Source organism: Acanthaster planci, linkage group LG01 (assembly GCF_054643075.1).
Source record: "Acanthaster planci isolate LZ-2023a linkage group LG01, COTS_SCS, whole genome shotgun sequence".
Taxonomy (NCBI): Eukaryota; Metazoa; Echinodermata; class Asteroidea; order Valvatida; family Acanthasteridae; genus Acanthaster; species Acanthaster planci.
The window spans coordinates 15082001-15109599 of record NC_141777.1 but is presented as its reverse complement, the minus strand read 5'-3'; the positions used below and the strand labels follow the sequence as shown (position 1 = coordinate 15109599).

Here is a 27599-nt window from a genome sequence, read left to right as displayed (position 1 = left end):
AAGTAAATTCATCCTGTGAATTTCCTGGCTCGGTGTTTCGGTTATTTTCTGTTTGATTCGTTTTTTTCACAATATAGCTTAGCCGACCTAACCCGAAAAATACAAACGCAAAACCAAATACAAAAATACCTATCCTTGCTAAGCCTCTGTCTATCACAGTGTGCTAATACATTTTTGAATGATTATCATCATTTTGCAGCAATTTGTTTCAAATCAGTGGTTGTTGTGTTAAATTCTTAATAACTGAACAGTTTATGGTGATGTTATTTTCGGTAATGCAGAAGAAAAAGCACAATAAGCAATCAGCTCCTATTTGATTTGTGCATAAAGCGGGCATAATTTCCTCATTTACAACACTCGGCAGGATTCATATTCTGCTACCGGTCCCTACATTCAGAAGACGTCTGTAAGACATCTGGGGATACGTACGGGACGGGAACCAGTCTATATCACACCTTGTCTGAAACAGCCGTTGTTGTCTTCACAGCTTCGGCTGCTTTCATAGCGCTAGATCTAAATCTCAATAATCAAAGCTGTTGCCAGATATCAGATTCGCATGGATGGAAAATGCCAGCAAACAAAGAATGCAATGGATCAACCAAAAGTCTTTTCAATAATTAACTTAATTTTTACTTTCAGTAGGTAAAACATAACGTAAAACGCTCACATTTGAACACCCACTCAAGGATTAAACGGATACATATTAAATGCAGGTTTTTTTATTTCATTCACTGAGGCTAGTGAAATTATATATTATTTTGTTTTCAGTTTGAACATCGTAATACAAGATTTTTGTTGAGCGGTGGAAGAGTTGTCTTTCTATTTTGTCTTTTTGACGTTCTTACCGATTACAAAACCAATCCTTTAAGGGTACATGTAGTTAGTGTAGGTGCCTTGCAATGATGACTTTTTATGAAAATAATTTCAGGAACAAAACTTTAAAATACATGCATTACAGTCAAGATTCAACTGGGCAGCATTTATGGGTAAGGCATGCACATGACAGGCCCACTTCTTGTATAATGCACAGGTCTTTATAAATTTAGCCAAATTGCAAACATCACTGATCCAATTCGTACAAGTTAACAAGGAGGTATTACATTTCCATTGTTTATGGATTCAGGATTTGGGCCGTCTTAATCCATTGTTTCCTTCTGCCTAGCGAGCCTACCAAATCTTGTCATATGATGCTGATCTCCGGTATCCACGGTCTGAAGATACTTAGGGCTGCAAATTATAGTGAAAAAATGTGTCAAAACAAAAATAAAATCGACTGTCCCAGTTTGGATAGTGAAATGTTTGTCACATGTGTTGTTACGAAGTAATGCGATTTCTATGCACTCCATGCAGAATTGAACCTTGTCATTCAAATTAATTTGAGGCTCTGTATTTTGTTTATGGCAGAGGACAAGAAAGAATATTAAGTGCCTCACTTTTAGATTGTCGCTAAGCGTTTATTATGTCAAACTTCTTGAACAATTCAGTTTCTAAAGTCTGTTTTCAAGTGGTGCGATCAAATTCAGAGTCGAAGAGGCACGTGGATTTGTAACCTGTTTTCCTTAATGGTCGTCATTAACTTGTGAGTATTCAGTTAAACGCAAAATAAACTCGTACGAATTTATTTCTTTTTTGATGTGATGTCATGCATTTATCAATGTAATTATTTTCTTTCTTTCTTCTGTTTTTTGTTAATATCCCATTATTAATAGAAGGTTATATCAATACAGTCTGAAAAAATTCTTATGGATCAGATATGTGAAACTGATTCAATATTTTTCTTGTAGCCTTTCAAACGTTGAAAGTCCTTTCATTGATTAATTTTGACTGATTTCATTTGTTGAGAGAATTCAAAACTGTCAACTTTTAATAGCTCTTTTTAAAGAGCAAAGCATACATTTCGTACTGAAAGTTGGCGAATCGGATGTTAACTTCGATGATATTTGACCAACTAGGCCAAAAATCCAGGATCACTTTGGTAAAACACAACTGTACATAAATTTTACCTGGACATAGAGCAACTTGTTCGGGGATCCTTTAGCGTCAGACACTACGTCGGGAGTCGCATTATTCACAATGGCATAATGCACCGCTCGCGGAGATGAACCTGGGTTTAATCCCAGATAAACAGCAGCGGCACCTGCATATGAATTTTAGAAATATGCTTCGTATCCTTATGTCCAAAACATTGCTTTGAAAATAATAACAAGGAGTATTGTTCTGGAGGGTTGTACAATATCTTTGAAAAACATCTGTCTTTTAAGAGCTACTTTTGCTTTCTGTTAAGCAGGAAAATGGGGCTCTCCAAATAATAATCTGAGTCTTCATTATGAGACCTATGCATGATAGAGAGACCAACAATGCGACTGACTGAACAAGCAATTGTTCGTAAATGTATTGGCATCGAAGCGAACTTACCTGTTACATGAGGACATGCCATTGAAGTTCCTGACAGAGTCATACTTCCGGTGTCGGACGAGTGGGCTGTACTAAGGATTCCTACACCAGGTGCAAAGAGGTCGACGCAAGGGCCATAGTTGGAGAAATATGCACGTCTGTCGTTCCTAGTCGTGGCCCCAACAGAGAGTGCCTTTCAAGCAAACAGCATCGGCCTGGTTACAATTTTCTTTCCTTATCACAATAAACAGCGGCGTAGCCAGGATTCTGAGCGGGGGGGGGGAGCGCGGGCCTTCACATTTAAGGGTGAGAGCTGACTGGATGTTGGACATACATAATAATCGTGATCACATAATGGGGGAGATTTTTTTGCTGGGCGTGCGCCCCCCCGTCCTTAGCCACGCCGCCTACAATAGACCTTTCACTGATAAATGCAAAGTTATGCCCATATGTACACAAGGGCCATTGAAAATGTGCAGGGGTGCGATTTTGATTGTTTTCTCTCAGGTTTTCTGGCTTTGTTCAACTTTTCTTTAGAAAATCCCATGGAATCGTCTCTGCTACTGGTTTCTAATCTAAGCGGGAGTTTTACTGCTCTGTAAAAAGACTTTACAATCTTGATTTTTTTCTGTGTGCACGAGATTACGCAGGAAAAATCTTTAATGAATAAGTCTCTTAATTAATGATAACAGACCGATAACGCAGACATTTAAAGTAACAGTAACTCTGACCAAGATGATATGCCGTCGCGTGCCTGGAAGAAGGGCCTAAGCGCTTACGCTCTTTTGCGGGAAAGCATGATTAATGCAAAAAACCCTTCCCGGGAAAAAGAACAGTATGTATGCAACTGTTTTATTTAATGAAATGTAAAGGTTTCTTTGCGAAAAGGTTTCTAAAAATTTTCCAAGTCGTTTAATTAATAAGTTGTTACAAGGTTGCTTTTTGTACAGCCTGTGTTTATTTTGTAGTAAATTTTCTCAATTTTTACTAAACAAAGAGTGTTGCTCCACACTTCTTACGCCCTTGCCGGGAACATTTTTTTCTGCAATGATCATTCTTCCCGGCAAAAGGGCATATTAAGCGCGCTTACGACCTTTTGCTGGGCACATCCGCTCTAGGTGCGGTCGTGTTATGTCAATATAACCAAATAGTTAAATAACTTAACGCTGAAGCATTTCATCATACACCATGTCACCATGCTTTTTCTTGACAAACTGTAACGTGACACACACCATATTCCTGTGTATCACCGACTTGCACTTGTGTTAATTGTGGAAACTCACCGACACCTGGGTCCGAGTCACTCCTTTTTTATTCTGAAAGGAGCTGAATCATATGCAGCAAGGTATGAGACGGAGAGAACCCCCCTGCTTTGTTGGTCATTGTCTCGCAGGAATCTGGGGAATTCCTTTCAGACATCTTGGGGGGGATGTGTCAAGTAACAATAGTCTGGAATGTGTGTAGGGATTGGACATGTTGGGGGGGTACCCCTCGGTCTCATTTCTTGCTGGGTATAAGCTGAATAGAGCAAGCGGTGTGCAGGCTGGTGCCAAGGGAGACAGCACATTGGGGAATGGAGAGTCATCGCTTAGTGGCGCTGTCAATTACCGCACAGAGTCAACCGCCAAGCGCGCCCGGCACCTGCACATCCTTACAATATCATGCCTTCACATCTGCTCAAACTTTAGTAAAAGTATTGAGATTATATTTAAATCTCGAGTATGGGCAAACTGTCTCGGTACTTTTTCTTTTACTTTAAGACAGCGCAACACAAAACTCACCCCTTTCACTGCTGCTGGTGAAAATTGGCAGGCATCGATGTTTGAGTTTCCCGCAGCAACGGAAACCGTGTACCCCTTGTTGAGCATCTTTTGGACGAGAGAGTTCATTAAGAGATTATACCCTCCGCCCAGGGACATTGATACCACTCCCTTGCCATTGCCGGAACCGAATTTTTGGACAATATAATCCAAAGCTTGTGAGGAAACGGAAACAATTGCGAGAACTGTTAGTTGAAAAGTAGCCAAAATCGGTGTTCAAGGAAAGCAGCGTGGTGGTATTCACATGCTTGTTGATCTCGAGTGTGGAAAGGAAAAGCGTTTAGTCTTTTTAAAAACAAAAAAGCCTTCCAGATATAAATGGAAGAAGACCTCTCTTCAGGTAATTTAGTCCCTTTTGAGTATCCCGTTTCCTTAAACCTGTGAGGGAAGGGGTGTGAATCCCGGTGGATGGGATGCTTTACGTTCTCACCAAGGATTTGTCCTTTGTACCTCACCAAATTTTGTCCTGCACGTCAAAAGAAATTGTCATGTCATTTTGTTTGTTCAAATTCACAAATCGTAACCCAAAAGGTTAAATTCCTTGCAATTGTTCAATTAAACCATTAACAAAAAATATAAGTGATCTGTTCAGAACAATAACATAAACATTAACAGATAAAATATAACTTTCGGTGAATCCAACAAGGTACCTCCCTGTCGGCCTAGTCGTTTAAAATTGCAATAAAAGAAGGAATTGGACTAAAACGCCTAGTTCTAGTTGGCAAGGCCTTGTGCAAAAAAAAAAAAGAAAAAGTGTTCTCTTTTATACAATACCTCTTGAACCCCCCACGATGTGATTGGTGGATCGTTGATAACATGTATAAATTGAATTATTCGTTCTTAACAACTTTATTCAACCTGCCTGGTGCCCGCCCCATTTCGTATATTTCATTAAAAGTAAGAAAGAGGAAAGTACTATACGGAAATCAGTCTAAGATTAGAGCCTAAAAGTTGACTCCTGATGGCGCACAAGTTAGTTAGTTATTTCCTGAAAGATCCAACTTGGAAAAGGGCTTTAGAAAATAATTGCTATATCAATCTACAGAATTTGAAAAATTACTTGGAACTATAAGAGAAATATCCTGCCAAAAATTGACCCAATACTTCCGAAATTCTAAAAGACATGAAGAGCAGTGCAATTTGGCGGTCTCGTACGCAGATAAACATTTATGGCTTGAAATTTTATTGTAGTCTGTCGATAAACGCCAACAATCTTACTGACTGTTTTAGTGCATAATATGAAAAGTACGGTAATTTACTTCTACGAAAGATTCCAATACCTCGCGCAGCCTAAGAAATATGCGAATCAGCTGAACCGGACGAACGCCTTGGTGCAACAGTCCACGGAAGCTCATGTTTTTCTTTACTCTTGCGCTACACCTCGTATCCGAACATGAATACTGCAGCACGAAGAGTTGTCTTTTTGCATGAATTCCGCCGCAGAGTAAATTAATGTTTGGTGATTTTCGTGCCGAGCAGCGGCAAGCCTTAGAATACCTCCTGCGGGGTCACGACTTTCGCGTGAATTTGTCAACAGGCTACGGGAAATCTCTTATTTTTCAGGATGCACCTTTCTGCTCGGAGCTCCCCAGACCAGATACAAAGCCCATAGCGTTAGTCACTTGAAAAAAATTGTCACAGTCAGTAAAGCAAAGCCAAGCAAAGGAGAACTCGATCTCCAATTACTTTAATCAGCTGGGAATGAAACATTGCTGTAGGCCTTTAGCACGTCACGTATGTTTCAGAGGGAAATTATTAACTGCGCATGTCCCGTTTTTAGGGTCATTTGCATACGTAATGAGGGCCATGGGAATTCGTGCTAGGCCAACAGCTGTTCCATTTCATGAAATTTACGTCTTATTTTCACTTTTCAGAAATAAAAATTTTTGCCCAAAATATTTTCATGGTAAGATAAGGCCTTTGCCAAACGGATTTTTTTGAAAAAGAAACAAAAAAAGTACCCGAGTGGTCAAAAGTAGTGATTTTTTGTGAAAAGCTCATTTCGTACGCGGTAGCTTGCTTACGTTTTGATGCGAGTTTTGAAGGCTCAAAACAAAGAACTCGAAGTTTTCCTGAAGTTTTCAAAAGTGGGCTGTGGTGGAGAAAGGTGTGAAGGTTTTAGATTTGCTGACGGTTTTGCGCTATATACATATTTTCTCTTCCCGACCGGACGCATTTGCATATCGACATTACTCATCACCGATTCCGTACATCCCGCATAATCTTACGGCCTTGCGAGCGTAAGAATTCAGTGACTCGGGAACGAAAGACGAACACAAAAGTACAGTATGTTAGCATGACGTTTATTATTGAAACCGTGCATTATGAAATTGTCAGGGAATGTTGAACTTCACGGTATATATTCCCAGTTTTACATGTACTGTACACGCATGAACCGCATGAAAATGTACACCGGCTCCGTCGAGAATTTCCACACATATTTCCATGTACGCCGCGATACGCGTGTAACAGGCCGCAGTGTACTGTGCACGGTACGTGGCTGCATTGGTTTTGTGTATGTACAACACGTATGATCACACTACGCAGAAGTATCAAATAATTATCACTCATGAAAGTCGAGCAAAAAATTTAGCTTGTGCGCATGCGCACAAACTAAGCGGAATGGATGAACATTTGTACGTGCGGGGACGGTTACACGTCGTTCGTTCTGGTTCAGCTGATTTGCATATTTCTTAGGCCGCAATGTGTGCAGGTATTTACGTACGCAGGTACATACTAGGTCAACGAGCGGTTAGTGCGCGCTGCACTGCGACGAATGACGAACGCCTTGACCAAGGCTATTCTCTCCAGCGATAGACACTTACACAGTCTTGCACTGGGAGTTATTCCTAAAATTTGCAGTTAGGGGATTTAATTCAAGGATCACCTGCACAAAATCCAAAAATGTATAGCAGTTTAAGGACAGTTTTTTCTTTACTGGCTGCTACTATGTACGAGGTGAGCTACGAATGGGACTGATAAAGCGGAAAAGAGCACAGTCGAAACTAAAACATTTGTTACCCCGAACTGCTTTTTAAATATCACTTTAATTGATCATGTGGAAATTTTTCATTATGGTATATGCTGAGCCTTCCACGACCTTTCTCCTGTATCTGAATTTGAGGTACAAAGTTCAGTGTATGTTCAGTGACAGGACAAAACTACGTAGCTGAGGCAAAACTACTTAAAAACAAAGTCTTGGAATTAATTAATTGCAAAACATACCTTTGGCAATTATAGAACCCCCGCACCCTCCATCGCACACTTTGCAGCTATAGATTCTAGCTTTACGTGCGATGCCGTAGATGTCTGCTCCAGCTGTGCCAGCGCAGTGAGTACCATGACCACCATGATCTTCACCCCCAAACAGAAGGGAAGCTCGTCCACCAAATGCCTGGTGATTGATATTGACGCCAGAGTCCATAATGAATATGTTCGCCCCTTCACCCTGAGCTATCAGAGAAAATGTTATTTTTAAAATGTTCAGTGTAGAGAAGCATTCAAAAATAGATAAGAATTTTACATTTCATGAAAGAAAATGCTCAAGAATGGGTTGAAAAGGTCGGTAAGGAAGGTTACATTCCCCCTTGAAGAAAGAAATTTACCAATGCAAAAGAAACGGAGGAATGGTATAACAGACACTTCATCCTTCAAAAATCCAGAAATCCACTCAGATCACAGGATCCTTAGTGCCAAGCTTAAGATTAGCTGTCACAATAACCAATTACTTCAGCAAAAGATACCCCAAACAGCAACCTTGACCTGATCCCGATCAGGTCAAAGACTCAGCCGCACAACCGTTATGCAGCATTGTCTGATTTACTTCTTGATCGAGCAGCACATTAGGCAAGAAGTTCTCCCTGAACTCCCACGAAGAAGGCGCAGAATCCCTTGGGATGACACAGATATAAAGGAGCTGAAGAAGAAAAAGCACAATCTCAACTTCTAAGCAATGCGCAGGCAGATCAGCTCGGAGATGTCTCAAATGCCCCTCTGACAATGTTAAGACCTACTTTGAGGAGCAACATGCTATCGTTGAAAAGGCACATCATGCTGCTGAGTACAAGTTTGCTTGGGAAGTTGTTCGAGAAATCTCATATACCAAAATATCCGCACCTCCAAAGATCAAAGGGGATAAACCAGCAGGGGGGAAGGCAATCTGGCAAGCCCATTTCCCAAAGTTGCATGATATACAGTCTTCAGAAACTCTAGCTATTCGCCTATCCCAGGAAAAGTTTAAGACTTGCTACCCATTTTGATAGCTATGGATGAACTGAGCTCTATCTCTAAAGATATGAAGTTCAAAGCTCCTGGTTGGGACGATCTCCTGGCTATAGTCATTCTAATCTGGGGTTGTCTCAAACTATTTCATCACCATTATTGACATTGCTTTAGAAACCAGCATTGCTCCTCAAGAATGGGAAAAATACTCATCCCATTCCCAAGAAAGGTGACCTACGTGACCCCACAGACTATAGCGGCCTTACCTCTCTTTCAGCAAAGACGTACAACTGAACTTTGATTAGCCAGAACCACTATTGGCCCTGGAGCAGGCAGGTTCCGTTAGTAGTCTTCAAAGCAATAGGAGGAAGACCAAGTCCATGGCATGTAGTAAAGTACTACCATAATCTGACACTAAAAGACGACACCCTTCCTGAAATAATGCAAGACTTCAAGTAGGTTGGGGGCCGGATGTGAACCAGCTACAAGGACATTTTAATCAGGAAAGCTTTGGATTTCGGTGCAGCCAGCCAGTGATGTAGTCGAGTACTTTCTGAGAACCAAGTTCTCTACCAAATATTTAACTAGTTAGGAGGGAACAAAGCTGAAGTACATCAGCATTTGATGGTACATGCATAAAGGTAAGATTACAAAGCAACATAATGACTTCAGACCATCACTGTTTGATTAAAATTAACTTTTTAGGACAAAAGTACTCGGAAAGTACTCGGCCGAGTACTTTCCGAGTCCTTGTCTCCTTAAAATTTAAATTTTACACAACTGGGAGTGTCTGAAGTCTAACATTTATTTTGTAATCTTACCTTTGCAGATTTACCATCAAATGCCTATGCACTCTGGCTTTCTTCCCTCTTACCCAGTTCAGTATTTTGCGGAGAATGTTGGTACTCGGAAAGTACTCGACTACAACACTGCAGCCAGCACGTGCAACACTCATCTATACGGGTAAGGTTTTGTTCCTCAGCCACACTATCACTGCAAGGTGGCTAAAATTTGCTGGCCATGCTTTTGCGCCACTGAAGAGCCAATTTTGGACCTCATTTCGTGCGAACCAAATCCAAACACCACGAAGTTCTTGTATGTCAAGCTTCTCTGTCACTTTACACCAGCGCAACGAAGAAAAGCTAAGGGGACGTATGTCAGATGGGCAGCAATGGCAACGTATCTTGGGTGTATGCGACTTTGACTTTGATTGGCTGTTAACCGTTATTAATCTCATTATCACGATTATTTTCATCGTAAATAACTATTATTTATTTAACTATTATGGGAGGTACCACATTCTTTTTCGGATACACTAGATGCTGTAGGTTTACTAGAGGATTTAAACATAAAAAAATTGATATAGTTGGTCACTTAATGGTACCGTTAAATTGGTATTTAAATGGGCAGTGGGAAATACAGTTTACTCTGGAACTTACCTTCCAGGCCATAAAAAACCAAAAAAGTTATAGTAAACGTGCAACTTCATTCAATAAGAAGCTTTAATAAATATAACGAGATACACTACAATCACAGCTAGTTTTGCTTCTGTGATAAAACTGTTTACGGAAGTTGTTCATAATGTACATTTCATTGATTCCTTTTTAAAGGAATCAACACTGCTTGACTCCGATGGTCAATCTGCTGATTTCCTTGTCAGTCAATGAAAGAAATGATCACGTTATGCCAAAACAATATACCATTGTCGTTGTAGTTGAACACACCGTCCCTTCCACTGCGACTGTCAATGCGATCAATACCCCATGGTGGGTTATTTTGTGAGCCGAAAAGTGTTAAGATGGGGTCCTGGTGAATGTACTCGACACCCTCAATAGCACGCACCTAAACAAAAATGGTGGCTTTTAACATTTCAAGAACAAGCAATAACAGCAACCTATATAACAACAAGCAACATACAAAATTAACGCACAGATAATAAAAAAAAATTAACCACTGTAGAAAGTGATAATTTCTCCCTTTAAAAAAGATGCACAAGAATTTGAAAATGCATTGTTGACTCAAAACTGACAGCTCACAGCTACTTCTCGTCTGATGGAAATCCAAAGTTGACCTGGTAACTTACCCGGGTAAGGATGTGCTGTGGAATCTTGAGGATCAGAACTGGCATGAGTTTTTCGAGCTTGTCGATTCTGGGAGCAGGTGCACGGAACGTGGAGAAGATTTCCTCAATATCTTGTTGCAAGCGCTCCAGCTGGTCAAAATCCTGAAATACGCAGCATTAATAGACTGTAGTAAGTCAGCTAACATTTCATATTTTCACCTGATTAAATCCACGCCATCTGGTTGGTGGGTCGTCGACCATCCCTCCTAAAAATTCGTTCTGCCAAATGCCGACCGTCACGGATAGGCTCCTCGCACAGCCGAAATTTCGGCGAGCATTAGGCTTGAGACACTTGTTTTGTACGCCTTTGTATGGTCAATGCATGGAATACAGTGGAATACATGTAGGCTACATGGAATCAATGAGCGCAATTGCATGGTTTCACTCCATAGACATCTCATAGAAAACAACGCAAAATAGAAAGGCCGCTTCAAGGTAACGCTAAGGAACAAATTAGTTACTTGTGTTTTACTTAAAATTCAAGATAATAGCCACAAGGAAAATGTTCTTTTTTATTTCACAAGTGGTAGCCACATCAATGCTTTGTCCTAGCCATCCCCCAAATACTTACCCAGGAGTAAATCTTTTTTTGCCAAGGTCTGAATGAATCCGCCCGTCTCCATACAACATAGACCCCCAAGATGGACTGTTTTGTGACCGACTAGGCGACTACCCTGAGCCAGTCTCAAGTGCTTAATATTATAGGCATATTTGTAAAATAAGTCCAGTAGCGTATCTACGGGAGGGGGGGGGGTGGTTAGGGCTACGGGGGCACGTTTCCCCAAGCGGATGCCCTTGCCCCCGGTACCCCCCATGAAATCTCTGAATAATCTCCGTTGAGTTTATATATATAGCTATGCAGGTGCAGCTTATTTTCTTGTGATGCCCCCTTGAAAATTGTTGTGTGCACCCCCAGGTGCCCCCGAACATTTAGCCTTAGTGACGCCAATGAGTCAATCCCAACGATGGCACCTTTTATTTTAAATAACCTCGTATGACGAAATGAGGAACGTGCACCCTCCCAACCAGCATACCACGCGTCGGTTGATCAGGCCCTTCAACGCAAGCTGTTATTAGCAAGCTGGACCAATGTTATAGCAACTGAGGCTCCTTTGGTCGGAGCTGAAATTCGTTGGTTCACGAACAACCATATGAAATGCACGCGTTACGATTGTATCGCTACCAACAAAATTAACACTTGCGACCAATATGGCTCTTTTCAACCCATGAGAGGGTGCCTCTGCTCAAGGCGAATTATATGTGCATGGTTCTTTCGAAACCTACCTTGACTTCTATGATCCAGCTGTCGGGTACGGCACGCCCGTTGGTCGTAAGGAGAGGAGCCAGTCGAGCGTGAGCCAGAACAACACACAGACACAGCAGAAGAAGCTTCATCGTCGGTTGGAAGATTGAATTGTGCTCTTTCAACAGACAGGTGAAAGCCTACAAAGTTTATCCCACCAGTCTTTACCAGAGCAACTTTTGAATGATTAGTCAAAATATTTTGCAGCGTATTTATGTGTTCTCTAATTCCTTCATATCTGTCCAACGTGCTGTGTACCTTAAGAATAAACAAGATGAAACAATTAATGCCTTCGACTGTTATCTTAGAAATGCCCTCCTTTTTAGATAAATAACTGAAACAAATTTTCTAGGCCACATTTTGAGCAGATAGTAGCGCTTAATCTGTGTGTCTGTTCAATGCAACAGGACATGTGTTTTTATAAACAAGAAGTTCCCACGTATTTCATTCCACGTTTGACACGTTAGTTCAACTCTTTCTTTAGGATGTATCATTACTCGATATACTCGAAAGAAACTGCTCGTGCTAACGTCAATGACAAGATCACAGACATCTTAAGCTTAAACATAGGTAACAGCTGCATGTTTAGACCAATGAGAAGTTTCAAAAATAATTTTGATGTCCTGCACAGCTCATTAATTCCCCCACCTTCAGCCAAGTGGTATGTTTACTTTCCTTGCTGTGACTGAGACTTGGCTAACCGAGGCTGTGTTAGATACTGAGATCAACATCCCAAGTTACACCATCTTCCGGAAATAAAGACGTGGTGGTGGTGTACTCTAAGGCTGCCACACTGCTTTCATTTGCCGTAGAAGAGCAGATCTTGAACAGGACGGATTCGAACTGGGTAGAGGTTTTATGCTGTCTAATCGTGAAGAAATGTGGTGTTCAACTGCTCAAGATTCTTGCCGACACTTGACCAATGCCTCGCGTCAGCGTATGTTCATGCCCGCCTCACTTAGTTTGTGCGCATGCGTACTTATTCCCACTACAGCCAGAAGCCAGTAAACTGGCTTTTGACTCGGACAGGCGGACCCCGAAAGTAATCGATCAACATCAAGCTCGGATATACACTGGACAGCAAAAGAAACATAGGTATGCTGCAATACCCCTTACTAATCACATGCCCCAAAGCAAGTGTTTATCTTAATAACAAAGAAGAAATTGACATGCACAGCAACTTGGTTACCGAATAAAAAGTCACACACAAAAGCACTCTCCACCAAGCAAAAAATGACCCATAAATGGACAACATTTTAAACAACCAATGACAAAGTGAACACCTGTTTTGTCAAAATGATGTGCATGAGTGGTTTCTGCATAGGGATGCCATCTTTACTGACTATGCATACACACTATTGAAAAGTAATGATTGTGACTTCTTTATTTCGTCCTGTGACATTGATCGCTGCGTAAAACTTAAGGCTCATTTTGTTACGTTCTGTGACTTTTGATTCAGTCCATTTTAAAACAATTGTACTCGTTTTGGTTGAAAAGTTTGAAAAATCCCTCAAAAACCTTCAAAATTGTTTTCATACCACAAAAAACAGAAGTCGGAGCCTGTTCTCAAAATGGAGCAAAATACCCTGGACAGTCCTGACACAATGCATCTTCAAGGCACTATTTGCTGCACCAGCCATTTAAACAACTGCACCGCTTCCTGAAATGATAATGGCACTGTTCTGTCGTGGGCATGAAGGAGGTCCCTGCATATTGCTTCAAGTTCCATCTCACATCCGCATGCTGAAGGTGCTGTTGTGAATTTATTTTTGACAGCAGTGATTTCTTCTCTTTGCACTGGTGGTTTGAAATCTTGGACATCTTTGATGGAAAAATCATTTGCAGATTGTTACTGTCTGACAAAAAAGTGCTCATCCGATAAACTTAGTATTTTCCCACAAGCTTCAACATGGGTTAACCCTGAGATAGGGCGCATTTGGTGGGTTGACAATGGAACTTCACACAAAAATATAGACCCGCATTTATTTACACGTATCATCATCATCAAGAGAAATCTACTACCAACATGACAATACAAACCACTCTTATTGTTTGAAAAGAAAAAAAAATTAAAAACCAAATTGCGAGTGGCAAAACAAAAGCGTAATTTGCAAAACAAACTGTAATTTGCACAACAAAATTCTAGCCAAACATTACTGTCATAAAAAGACTGGCCAACGCATAACGTTGGGGGCGTCCGAAGTGCTGTGCTATTTAGCTTGTTCGCTTACTTCGCTCGTCAACTGTGCCGTGCCGACAGTGGAATATCAATGTCGTCAGTAAAATTCTACGAAATCTTACCATTTCCTTGGCAACAATGACTCACAAAGTATCTGTACCCTTTGACTTGGCCTCCAAAACCTTCGAATGATGGAGTGGTAGGATAGGTACCTGTAGGACACAATGGCACACAAGGTACAAGGAGACGTTTGACGGTTTGTTTTCTTCAAATTCCTGTTAGGGCCTATGCCTAGGCATGTACAACAATGGTTATGTCTCTGGTAATGGCAATAGGAAACTCTATACGTGCACACACGGGGGGGTTCCTTTTCATTGCTAACTTGAGTACTTGTATGAAGACTTAAGTTAAATGACTTCATGTCTTGACATGTGTGACAAGACGCCATGATTATGTAATCGAAAAATATAAATAAACTTCAGTAAAATTGCCCGTTTGTATGGTAATTTTAATTGGTCTGTGGTTTATAAATGTTCATGTTCCCCTTTTGACTTTGTCAATTATGGGATCATACCGTACATTTCATTTCCGATTTACATGACTTTTGCATGTTTTGTTACATTTCGATGTTCTCTGCCTAAATTACATTTGGAGGGCATGGAGGGGGTAGTAACAAAGTCATTTAGGCAAACAATATGTAGGTATGTCTTAATAATGCCCACAAATTTTCATCTTGTTAAATTGCCAGTCGGTGAGACAACAGTGGTTTAATGGATGAAATGTGATGACTAGCCTGATTGAGCAGTCTATGAAAAGCCATATAATACGGAACTGCTGTCATGTGGGGTTAAAAGCACACAGATTTTAAAGTTGAACAGCCTCGAAACAACTCAATGTGATCCTGTTACCTCTTGTAGCATACTTCGCTGTTCAAGCTTATTCTATTTCACTGTGCCATGACTAGGCCATATAACTGCCTCGAAATTATTTACAATGTTCCTTACCACCTGGATGATGAGAGGTGGATGAAAGAACGCATACAGAACAGTGCCATGAGCAACAGGGTTCTCAGTGTACAACTCGGAGCCGCAAACTTGTGCTTCTTCTGAAACTCAACCTTAATTATGAAGTTTGATGTGCTCATTCCATCCCATTATGAACAGGTTACAGAGATTTAAGGACTGACAATTAACAACTTTTACTAGCCCAATGTAGTGAGACTGTGAAGGAAGTAGGCGACTGGAAGTTTTCAATGGCTCCTCAAGCCCACAAGCATAACAGTTATTAATTGAAACTTTCAAGAAATTATATTTATTTAAAATGTTGTCAACAACTACATGGGGCTTCTTTAATCTTGTCTATATGTGTAAGACTGTTATTCTGGGCTGTATCAAACTCATACAATCATAAAACAACAGGACAGAATTTTGTCGTTTGATTACAGTTTTATTCCGTCTCAATACCAGCACTGGGTTTGACACATGGGTTTCCACATACAACGGTGCGTTGATAAAGATTGGTAGATCAGCCCCTCCCTCTCAAGTAGCCCTCCTTTGTTAGAGTTGGACTGGTAGGCTGCATTGACAAGGGAACGTGAACGTAAAAGTGATGAATTCCAGTACTGAGTCGCTGGCAATAATGTATGAACTTTAATTTTAATGAGACCGGTAGGTAGCCTGCACCTGAGACGAGCCAAGCATTAAATTAATATCGGGTCATAGAGATGAGTCTGGTTTCAGTTAAGCTCCTTGAATTAAAGAAATAACTCCACAAACTACTTCATTTTAAGATCTATTAAAACCACTTCATATGACCAATGGTGACAGAAACACGTTTGCTTTACTCAGCCCAAATTATATTTTTGAACCCTGCATATCGTGCAATTCTTTGCAGTTCCCTAACGTGATTACGATCGATACAATCGGCCTGCTAACGCGCCACAATGGGCTGCATCGCGCACACAAAGCACGCCCTCTAGCATACATAAAGTGCACCCTCTGCCACATGAGATGTACGGTCGAAATAATATGGTTGTATTCCCAAGGCACACGCACGACGTACATGTACGTATAATTTATGGAGATATCGTTACGTTCACTAATTTTGCATGCTCCCATTGCAAGTATGAACAGTTTGACAGAGCAATAAAGGAGTTACTAAATCTTACCCAATTGGATATTATCGCTTAGGCGCAGCACTCCCTCAGGTAGTTAAATGTATGTTGTGTCCTGGGAGAGTGTTATTAATCAGTGAACATGACGCTTATTACCGATGGCAGCTGGAATACGTTCTGCACATTATGCATTAGCTTGTGAAGAGAGGTAAAGCAGTTCGGTCCACCGCCAGCTCTTTTTTCGGGGGGGGGGGTTTCAACTTCCAACCCCGCTCTAGTTAACCATTATTTCTTTTTATTTTCAACAAGGGCAAACCTGAATTCTGATGTAGGAAAGATCAAAAGCTGTTATCGTCACCGCTATACCTTTTACTCTGTTGCGTAATATTTTTCCTTGACTCAATACTTTCGTTATTTGGATTCACAATTTACATGATAGTCCCCATATAATCCAGTCTTAACTGTTGGTATGTTAAGTATGCAGTTACGTATTGTCTTCGGTTGGCCGTTTGCACGTAGTCGGGCGCGGGCGTGGAGCGTTTTTTTAAATTCAGTTGCATCCACGCTCTTGACCAACTCAGAGCTGTAGCCACCTCTTATAAGTACGTTTTGTTTCATAAATAGCAACTACATTTCCGAGGATTAATTTTGCCTCCAATTTATTTCTGTAGCCTACGTTGAAAAAGGGTTTCTAAGTGTGCAGAAGTGATCCAGGGGACGCCAAAATAATCTGGTATTCCTTAGGGGCGACGCCCTTATTCCATACATTATCACTTACCATAATTATGATTCCCAGCGATGTTTGCTTCAGAACTTCATTGCTAATAAAAATATCGATTTAGGATGTACAATAAGGAATTGTTTGCCATTCCTTATCCTTCCTCGATATGACTCTGTAAGCCCCCAGAAAACCCAGCATATCCGTTATCCCCATCACTGCGTGCACTGGGCACTTCTCACCCCGAGAAGGATGTAAGTTCATGGTACATGTATTACGAGTTTCTATAAGTGGTAAATTTAACCGAATACTGTACCCAGGAATTGAAACTCGATGACTGATAACGCTGCCGAATAGCCCCTACTTCGTTCGTTATTGATTATTTTTTTCCTGAACGTATGTAATCGTCTGTTTGTGGATTTGATTTACACTTTTTTAATAATCCCTTTGCTCAACAGTGCGATAATGGAGATCGACAAATATCACCAAATAACTATGGTCATAACTTTTTTTCTCAAAGGGCCAACTTGGTGGAGATTTCTTGTAATCCTCACCCCAGGCAAAACCCCAACCCCTGCCGAGCTAAACTTCTTGAAAGATCAGTCACTTAAAGGAGGCCATATACTCAATCAGGAACTGGATTTCTTTGGATACAGACATGTTCTGACTGGTCGGCTGTTTCGGTTGTGACCCGGTATTACTACTACGCTTACTTCCACAGCAGAACAATGAAATGTAGCTAGAGGGGACCTCAGGGATATATTAACTTCCATAAAACATTCGCACAGGTTCAGGCATTACCGGAAACCTGGAGACAAAATCACCTCATGAATTAAGGGTGTGATTTTGGGGGCGTGGCTTGGCCTGACTGGTCACGGCTGTTTGTGTTGTGACCTAGTTATACTTCCACAGCGGCATAATGAAATTAAGTAAGATGGGACCCAAGGGATGTATTAGCTACCATAAAACAGTCGTACAGGTTCAGGCATGACCAGGAACTGACCGGTGATGAGAATCTCCACGTGATGACAACAGTCTTCGTTTTGGGGTGTGGCTGCCCCAGAGTTAATAATGTATTACTTAATGGGGTGATGAGTAAAACGACTTCCAGTCTCCTTTCTTCACAAGTTTGTACAGTGGCATATGCCATCCTCATCTCCCAAAATGGGATTTCTGGCAAAGTTGTGAATAAGTCCTCTAACACACACAAACTACCGACCACCACTTGCACGTATTTATCAGAAACGTGTGCTACTTGCACCCCATGGGTTTACTTGTTTAAATCAAACAATTTACTGTCATTTTTCCGTTAAATTGTAATTTTCCTGTTGATGTATATTTTCGTATATTTATAATTTCATGTTCAATGTTGATGTGAAATAAATTTAAGTATGATTCTAATGCTAAGTACTGTCATTTTTGCCTTAGGCCATGAAAGTAAAAGGGAATGAAATAAGCAAAATATCTCTACAACATCCCGCTCAAAGTTGCGCCCTTGGTCACTATGGAGCCGATTTGTATGCCGAACCTTGAAAACCAGTGATCTCGCAGTGCTTTTGCAACTGTTTCTGCGCATTCATCCTTGCATGGCACTGCCTGTACAAATTCAGAATAAACATCAGTCATAACTAACACATCCTCAAACCCACCGCGCCCCCTGTCAATCTTAACAAAATCTATCGCTAAAATTCTAGAGGTCGGAATGCTGGCAAATGGTGTATAGGAAATCTAGGAACAGGCTGTGACGCCTTTGCAAGGATACATTGCTGGCACTTCCCAATAGGCTTACGAACCGCAGCAACCATTTTTTGGCCTGTACACACGCCTCATAAGAAGTGAGCAGGTCCGCACAACACCTCATGCCCCCAACTCTCATGACGGCCTTCAAAAGCCCTTTGCTGGAGACTGACAGGCAAAAGAACCTGAAACAATTCCCAAGAGCAACGGGTCTTCCACTCGTCGACAAAAAGCCCCGTCCCGCTCAACAAACCTTGACCACTGCCAAACCCATTACTTCAATGCAGGAGGGTCACCCTGTTGTGCGTGAGCAGCCTCACCAGGACACTAGTGCTGCCTCCAACGGTTCCAAATTACTTCCAGTACTGGGTCCGCCTTTTGCAAATCTGCAAGCTGCCTAGGGGACCAGGAAGGAAACACACCCGGGGGACCAGCCATCACCTCTTGCTCATCTGCCTCCAAGGAACGTACTTCATATACACCCACATGCAAAGGGACCTTTCTGGTTGCTGTATTATGCTACATTAACTCCTCTACCTCTTCTGCCGAACAATGCCCAGGGTAACGGCTAAGCGCATCTGCGCACCAGTTGCTAGCACCAGAACGAAACTTTATTTCAAAGTTGAAGGCTGAGAGTTGCACCACCCATCGTGATTCACAAACACCCAACTTAGCAATCTGAATGTGTTAAAGAGGGTTGTTATCCGTTAAAACCGTGAAAGGTACTCCAATTAATCTCTGAATCTCTGAATTTGTCCACAGCAGCCGATTTAAGGGCCAAAAGTTCGATCTTAAATGAACTGTAATTAGGATACTTGATCTCTTCTTTGCACAACCCCTTGCTGGCATACGCAACAGGGTGTTTCCGCCCTTCCGCATCTTCTTGAACCAAACAGGCTCCAAGCCCTCTAATAGGGAGTCATATACTTCAAGCACAAACGGGCGAGTAAAATCAGGGTATGCCAGAACAGGAGCGTTCACCGATGCCTGCTTAAGCTGATCAAATGCAACCTGTGCCTCTTCATTCCATTTGAATACTCGTACACGTTTTGCATTTTCCCCCTTAGTCGCTGGGGGAAACAGCGCATGAAGCGGAGCTGCAATCTGCGAGAACCCTTTCACAAAACGGCGGTAGTAGCCAGCCAAACCCAAGAATGATCTAAGGTACTCAGCTGCTAGTGGTGGAGGCCAGTCCCTAACACATCGAATCTTGTCATTATTCACTGAGATACCCTGAGAGTTAATGACATGCCCCAAATACAAAACCAGGTCACGGAAGAGAGAGCATTTCTTCCCCTTGATCTTAAGGCCAAATTCCTCAAACCTAGAAATCACTTTATCGAGGCAGTCAAAATGTTCTTCCACGGAAGAAGAAATGACTAGTATGTTATCTAAAGAGATGAGCAATCTTGACAAATTAATGTGTCCTAGAAACATCTCCATGACCCGTTGAAAAGTCCCCGGCGCATTCGCTAAACCAAATGGAATTCATGTGAACGCATACACACCAATTGGTAACCTAAATGCAGTTTTCCCAACTGACCCCGCTTCCATTGCTACCTGATGGTACCCATGTGCCAAATCTAACGAGGCAAAATACCTGCTACAACGCAGAGTCTCCAAGGACTCCTCGATGCGAGGCAAAGGGAAGAAATCTCTTATGGTTTTGGAATTAAATTAAGCTTCCTAAAATCTACGCACATGCGCAATGACCCATCACGCTTTTTGACAAGCCCAATTGGACTAGCATAAGAGCTCCTATTCCTCCGAATGATGTCCTGATCAAGCAAGTTTTGAACCGTGTCCTTACCTTCCTGAATTTTGTGAGGTGGTATTCTTCGATATGTTTCATTAACTACTTTCTCATCTACTGTTCCAAGTTTGTGGGGAATACCTTTACAACAGCCTACATCAAAGGGACCTTTGGAGAAAACGCCATCATGATTTTGAGTAAGCCTTGCCAATTGTTCCTTCAGCTCCTCATTCAAGGAACTTGAGCTTAGATTCAACCCAGGAGGCAACCTGTAGATGTTACCATCAGAAAATTTGAATGTTTCAGAAAAAGGCTCAGCTTCCTGTTCAACCTGGTTCTCTGATTCGGGTGGCTGCACCTCACTTATCTGTTCTGTTAAAACATGATTAACAGACACTGCTATGCCATCTTGACCAGATTCCACCCTAACTTGTGTGCCTACAGCCACCTCCCGTACAGAGCCGAACCTAGTATATGGGGGTAACACCAATGCCCTTGCACCCAAATTAGCCACCAGTATACTGACAGCTCAAACTACTTACTCCATCTGACTGCCTGTCTACTGAGGTCACTAGGCCTGATGGTAATCCGTTTACAATCACTACTTTGTTTCGGAAAACATTTGCAGGGGCCTTATTTGACACTTGATAGCTTGCATCCGCCTTGGAGATATGATTATGGGCTTCCTGCCTGTACACACAGCTACCTGTCTCCCTACATTGTGATCAGTCTCTACCACTGTCGTTGGTATCGGCTCTTTAGCTACACGGTACCACTGAAGAGCGACATTCCATGCCTCTGCATCTTTACGTCTGGATTAACTTTGAGGTCCCTAAGCAAGTACTATACATTACAGCCCAACAAAACAGGGCACCTATGCCCTCTTACATCACAAAGGGGATCTTTTACCAACAATCCACTAAAGCAGTTTGGTTCACCAATCCATTGTTCATAAAACCCTTGCTTGATATTCCCCTAGTGAACAACTACATCGACTGGTCTTACATTAAATACGGTACATTCAACAATAACGTACACGCACGTACAAGTACATCTGTCTACTGATAACAATGATATATCCTACTCCTACATGTACACAACATAAATATACTATAAAATCCAATTAGAGTATCAAAGGCTGAGAACAAACTCCCTCTATAAACAATAAATGGTAACTTTTATGACGTAGCTCAAGCTAAACCGGCCACTTGACCCTACCGCCACTGCAACAGCTCTAGAGTCCAGTCTTATTCCCAACGATCCACAGCCAACAGCAGGATCCTAGAACTGCTCACAGCACTTGTACGCAGCACTGCACTTCAGTTGTTGCAGTTCATGTAGTCATGCACCCGGAACGCAACTCACTTCTTGGGCCAACACGCCACGTACACAGCGGATCAACTAACAGGCCTAGCATCAGCAGCCACGACTTGTGGTAGTCTTCACACCAACGCCAGTAGAGAAGGATTCAGCTTGGACACACCCCATCTGTGTCACCATCTGTACGGTGACGGGTAAGGAATGAGGCGGTTAGGCCAAATTGGGGTTCCCATGTCACTCTCGAGCCTGGTTTATTTGATTTAATTCTCCACCCAATAAAAGACTTGCCAATACAAAATTATTAATTTGAACAAACATGAATCTTTGGTTCCATAAATTAAACTAAGCTACCGATTTCCATGATTAATGCAGAGTATGCTGGGGCTACATGTTATCAACTTAACAAGTACACGCTGCGGACTGTACTTTTGAGGTCATAATACATTGTTAATGTACAATAATAAAGTTGAAGGTACACGTACGTGCACCCCACATTGCAAATTTAACATGCAACTTTCACCCTCCATCAGCCTCCACTCGTATGACCTTAAAATAGCTACACATGTATTTTAGTAGTGTTGTATAAGAAGGAACAATGTTGACAACAGGTACTAACTTTTAAGAAAGGAACTTTTATTCTAAACTATTTTACAGCTTGTACAAGAGAGAGTGGGAGTACTGCGCGTAGAGATGTTGCTTGGAGAGTGGTTGTGATGAGACTGGCTAAAAATGACCAAGTGGTGAAAATAGGGTTGGGAACACAGGTTGGAAGAACAAGGGTAAATCTAACTAAAATCTAATTATAAAGTGATAAATCCTAGACCAGAAGTCTGCCAGAGGAATGTGGTAAGAAGGCCAAAGCAATAAAAGTGGGTCCTTGTGTAGGAGTGCTCTTAAATCAATTAGGAGGCTTGACATTACAGGGTCAAAAGTTAAAGGCTCCTAATCTAGTGCTGGAAAAACATGTACATGGGATCTACTGTAGATGCAAGTGTTCTTATTTTTACAAGGGGGAAAACGCTACAGTATAACTCACCAGCCGATGTAGCTAACCTACCCCTAGCCTAGGGACTCCCAGCCCGCAATTCAGCAGATTTGCAGGACCATTCCAGGCCCTGAACACTGATCAACACAAGGTTGTCAAAAAGATTTTGGACAAGATCCAAGGTTGTGGCGCGAACGACCAATTAACATGCATATCCACCGGCACAGGAAACTTAACCAATTGCAGCTTAATCCCTCTATTAGGTGGTCTGGACTATTGAAGTATTAAATATCTGCACATTTGCATTTACCCACAGTTCCCAAATCCAAACCATTAACATTTTATAAATGAATGCAACATTAAACCTAAAACTATTTGTCGTGCCCGAATAACATGCCCACAAAACTAAGATTGCTACACGGGTAACCGGGCTATTCATGGACAACATGAATTGCGACCTCATGTAACTACACCATTCAACCCCTATCAGAGAATCACCACAATTGATTTTTCTGTGTTGGAGGCCTCGAGCGATGGTTTTGAAAATGTGTTGGTCAGCACAGATGTGTTTAGGAAGTATTCATGGGTCATACCATCTGTAGGACCAAAAGGCAGTTACAATGGCTAAAATGCTTGTTAAACACGTCTTCCTCCTGTTTGGTGCTCCTCTACGTATCCATTCCGACAATGGGTGGTGCTTTGAAGCAAAGGCCGTACAAAACCACACAAGCTACACGGTGTCGGCCACTCACACACTACCCCATACGGGCCCCCAAGGTAACGGTCACTGCAAACGTTTTAACCGCACACTGCATAACCTGCTTGTCACTCTCCCAGAACACCGCAAGGCCAGATGAACTGAAAGTGTGCCGCATCTTGTCACACTCTGTAACAATATGGTCCATGCCAGCACTGGATACGAGCTGACCTATTTAATGACGGGAAGGAGGTTCCGGCTTCCTCAACACCTCCTGCTTGGGGTGAGTCACAAACAGCCTCATAGTGAAACTCCCAACCAGATGGAGCATGCTCACATGACTGCATTGACAAAAATTGACACCAACACTGCTGAGCGTCAAGTTCGCCAAGATAACCACATCTTCGAGGCACCTGTTAACCGTGGTGACAGGAAACAGGGGGAAGAGCGAAGATTCAGGACCTCTGGGAGGCAAACCCTTATACGGGTAGTGGACCGACCGTCCCCACAACAACCAGTCTACAGAGTTAACACATAATGTTGTGACAACACTTTTGAAGGTCGCGCCGATGTTGCAACAAAACATTTTAAAATGACATCTTAATTGCAGCATAGAAACATTATGACATGTGAAGAGAGAAACGTTGTAATAACGTTATGCAAATGACCCAATTTGATGTTTTATCTGACATATTAAATTGAAGTTACATAATTATTTTTGAGAAATATTTGAAACAGGTTTTGCAGCGAAAGACAAATATTGCTACAGTTATATTTTTACGACATTATGTAGAATTTATAAAGTTCGCCTATGCTTTGGGAATGCTACCTGCACGTGTATTTATCCCCGCATGCACACGACCAGAGAACTGAACTTAGGGACAGGTGGACACTCGCATTCTAACTTTTGTCGATTGGCCTGAGCAGCCGTTTATTTAACTTGACACAGTTCAGGTTGTTCCCGCCGCGCTCGAAGCTGGGGACGCGGAGCCGCAAAAAATTACATTGCGCACGATCAAAGTATAGCTACTCAGCAATATATGGAAATAGTTCCCGCCCGAAGCGGGTGACGCGGAACTGCAAGTATATCTTACATTGCGTTTCGGGCAAAGTGTAGATATTGAGCAAAAATTACAGAGACTGTTCCCGCCCGAGCCTGGTGACGCGGAACAGCAACTCATATCAACAAATACATAGAGCTATCAGCAAAAATGTATGAAAACCAATTATCATGTCAGCATTTGTTTTCGCCAAAGCACATGGAGCGGTAAATTAATTTTGGAATGTACCTGCGCGGTACAAAGCCTTCGATACGCAAATTCAAACAGCAATTACATCTGGCAGATGGCAAAATTACCCAACTTTCATGAACAAATTAAAAAGGATTTACTCCAGCATACAATAACTTTGGGCCAACCACCAAACGCTGGGATCAGACAGCAATTTCCACGAGGTGCGGCCCGACTTGGGCTTACACTGGGTTGCTGGAATAACGGGCGATTAATGAGCATTTTCAACAACCACTTACAGCTATTTATGTCAAACGACAGAAATTGGTGAGTACGAAATGGCTTTTCTTAATTTGGCCCTTAATAATCTAGTGCCTCCCCCAACAAAGGAAGGGGTCAGGCCTTTCCTTTTGGCACATTCCCATAAGTGTCGTAAATAAGAATACAGTGCCTTAAAACCGAGGTCAATTTGCGGTCCCTGAATAAAATTCACGCCAAACAACCACCTAAGTCAGCGACTTTGCCAATTCTTAGAAAGGCGACCCCCCCCCAAAACCATTAAGGAAAAAAAGGGGGGATTCCCTTCTGGCTCCGTAAAACTGGCAACTGAGTACAGGATTTACCGGATCACTGTCAATTTCTTTAGAATCGGCAAAGTGGACTACCAACGGAATGCGCATAAACATTTTTTGCAAGGCAACAAACAAGGTATCAAAGTAAGCTACGGCTGACAGGTGGTGGCACTGAACGGGGTGGAAGAGGGTTGCTTTTGCAAAATAGACAGATTTTTTCTTCTCCAACCAAACGCCTTGCTGCTCAGGCAAAAGTGACCGGGAGTAACTCTCTCTAGAGCTACTAACATTTTAAGGTCACGTCATTAACTAGTTCGAGGCATTAAATCACCGTGCCAGCAACTGCAAGTGAACACTACTGACCCACTTAGTGACAAGGGCCTCCAATGTCCCGCGGTGATAAATTATTTGAAGCTGCAACTTATTTTGCCTCAAATTGATTATCGCAGTTCTTAATAATGTAGTGTAATTCCCGGTGACGGGAGAAAGTGAGGCGGTGAGGCCAAATTCTGGGGTTCCTGTGTCACTCTCAAATTTTGGTTTACTGGAGATCTCCTTGGCTCATGAAAAGACCTGCCAGTACAAAATTATTAATTTAAACAAACATGAATCTTTGGTTCTATAAATTAAATTAAATGTAAATTAAATACCAGTTTCCATGATCATTGAAGAGTATTGCTGGTGTAACCGTCGACGCTCCATACTTTATCCCTTTTTAGTGACTTTGGGCATGCCATGCTACGGTCGTAAAGTTCACGATGCAATGTATAACATTTTAGCGGGCCGCCGTCCATGTGATCGATTGCCAGCATCAGCATACAGACTTTCTGTCCACCTCGCTCTGATCTATTCCCAGAAGGTGATATCTATAAACGAATAAGTACATTCTAGATCTGCAGTTTTTGAACATCCATTATATACTGAAGTAAAGAAGAATTTTTTGGGTCTGTCTTCGATAAACGGCACAGTGGTAAGCGTGTATTACTTTGGTTCATGTATAGCATATATGGCCTACATATACTTGTAGTCTTACCGTTACGTGTACTGTACACTACATGTTTCTAGCTAGTTTTATAAAAACCGAATGTGTCAACGTTAGCTGCGTGATAAACTTTCAGATGTTTATTGTATCGCAACTTAACTCATCTAATCATCTCATTACTTGAATATTATGCATGTGAGTACAAATTATTAATACATGTAAATGCAGTTTGGACGGAAATAGTAAGGATTTGTTCCCGAGTTTGACAATATCTTCAGGTTTGCAATTTGGACCAGTCACATGTATCTTTCACATGACATGTACTAGGGCTTACCAATTGTTGTGTTGATGTGTTTTCTGACATGCATATTTTCTGTATTTGTTTACCTGTAGTTCTTACGGCATTCGAAGTGGGAACTTCTGCTTTTAACCAGAGGTCAGAAGTAAATAAAACTTGAAAGACATGCCAGTACAAGAACGTGTTGAATATAATTCCATCAATTGTCGGAGACAGGCACAGCTGGTGCTACATGTAACTTAAGATGTAACATGTACATGCTGTGGATTTCCAAGGTCATGCCTAATATATTGTACATGTATATGTACAATAACAAAGGTGGAGGTACACGTACGTGCACACCACATTGCAAATTTGACATTCAACTTGCACCCTGCTACATACAGCCACTTTTATGACCTTATATTAGCTATTATATAACTCGCTATATACATGTAACTCACCAGTCGATGTAGCCAATCTGCCCCTAACTTAGGGCCCCCAACCCTGCTGGTACAATTCAGCAAATCTACAGGACCATTCCAGGCCCTGAACCTGACGACTACAAAGTTTCTAGAAGTATTGGAAGAGATCCAAGGTTGTGGCGCGACCAATTTACACGTATATTCATGGGCACCGGGGCTTAACTGATTGCAACTTAATCCCTCTATTAATCGATCTGGACTATTAAATATCTAACCATTTGCATTTATCTGTAACTCACATAACCAAGCCATTAACATTTTATAAATGAATGCATTATTAAACCTGGCACTATCTCTCGTGTCCGCATAGCATGTCCAAAACACCAAGATCACTACACGGCAACGTACCGAGCGATTCATGGACAACATGAATAGCGCCCTCATGTGACTACAGCACTTAACAATTAGCAAACACCACAATAAGATGTTTAAAATCTGTTATTATGACGTATGATGTAGTGAAAATTATATTCTTAAAATAATTTATAAATCTTTGAATAGATGAAAGCATCACAAACGCTTCTTTGAAATGGGTTAGTTTGTGAAATGTGTTGAAGGGATGTGATATTTTCTCAGCAGTATTTAAATTAAACATTATGATAGTGGTACTGAAATGCTTGAATGATGCAAATTCAATATACTTGTATTGCTTTGGCCAATATGCTGAGTAAATATCAAGGAAATGTGACGTG

The 27599-nt window shown here is 41.6% G+C and overlaps 1 protein-coding gene and 1 long non-coding RNA gene across 2 annotated transcripts; both read right to left on the bottom strand.

Moving 5' to 3' along the window:
* Window positions 1-703: 703 nt before the first annotated feature.
* LOC147800464 (uncharacterized) lies at window positions 704-11995 on the bottom strand. The gene is made up of 8 exons (XM_087143178.1): window positions 11842-11995; window positions 10519-10659; window positions 10136-10277; window positions 7440-7667; window positions 4176-4369; window positions 2416-2587; window positions 2004-2137; window positions 704-1227 (listed from the first exon to the last, which is right to left on the bottom strand). The coding sequence occupies exons 1-8, from the start codon at window positions 11950-11952 to the stop codon at window positions 1222-1224; spliced, it is 1128 nt and encodes a 375-aa protein (XP_086999304.1). The 5' UTR covers window positions 11953-11995; the 3' UTR covers window positions 704-1221.
* A 34-nt stretch (window positions 11996-12029) lies between these two features.
* Window positions 12030-27326, bottom strand: LOC147800463 (uncharacterized). Its single transcript, XR_015427168.1, has 4 exons — window positions 26887-27326; window positions 25814-26029; window positions 14162-14251; window positions 12030-12118 (listed from the first exon to the last, which is right to left on the bottom strand). It is a non-coding gene; the product is annotated as an uncharacterized LOC147800463 (long non-coding RNA).
* Between the last annotated feature and the right edge of the window lie 273 nt (window positions 27327-27599).

Coding starts and splice junctions, on each gene's coding strand:
- LOC147800464 (XM_087143178.1), bottom strand. CDS start 11,952: ATGAAGCTTCTTCTGCTGTGTCTGTGTGTTGTTCTGGCTCACGCTCGA. Junction 10,660..11,841: donor GCTGGATCATAGAAGTCAAG/GTAGGTTTCGAA, acceptor TGCGTATTTCAG/GATTTTGACCAGCTGGAGCG. Junction 4,370..7,439: donor GGGTTCTATAATTGCCAAAG/GTATGTTTTGCA, acceptor TTTCCTCACAAG/CTTTGGATTATATTGTCCAA.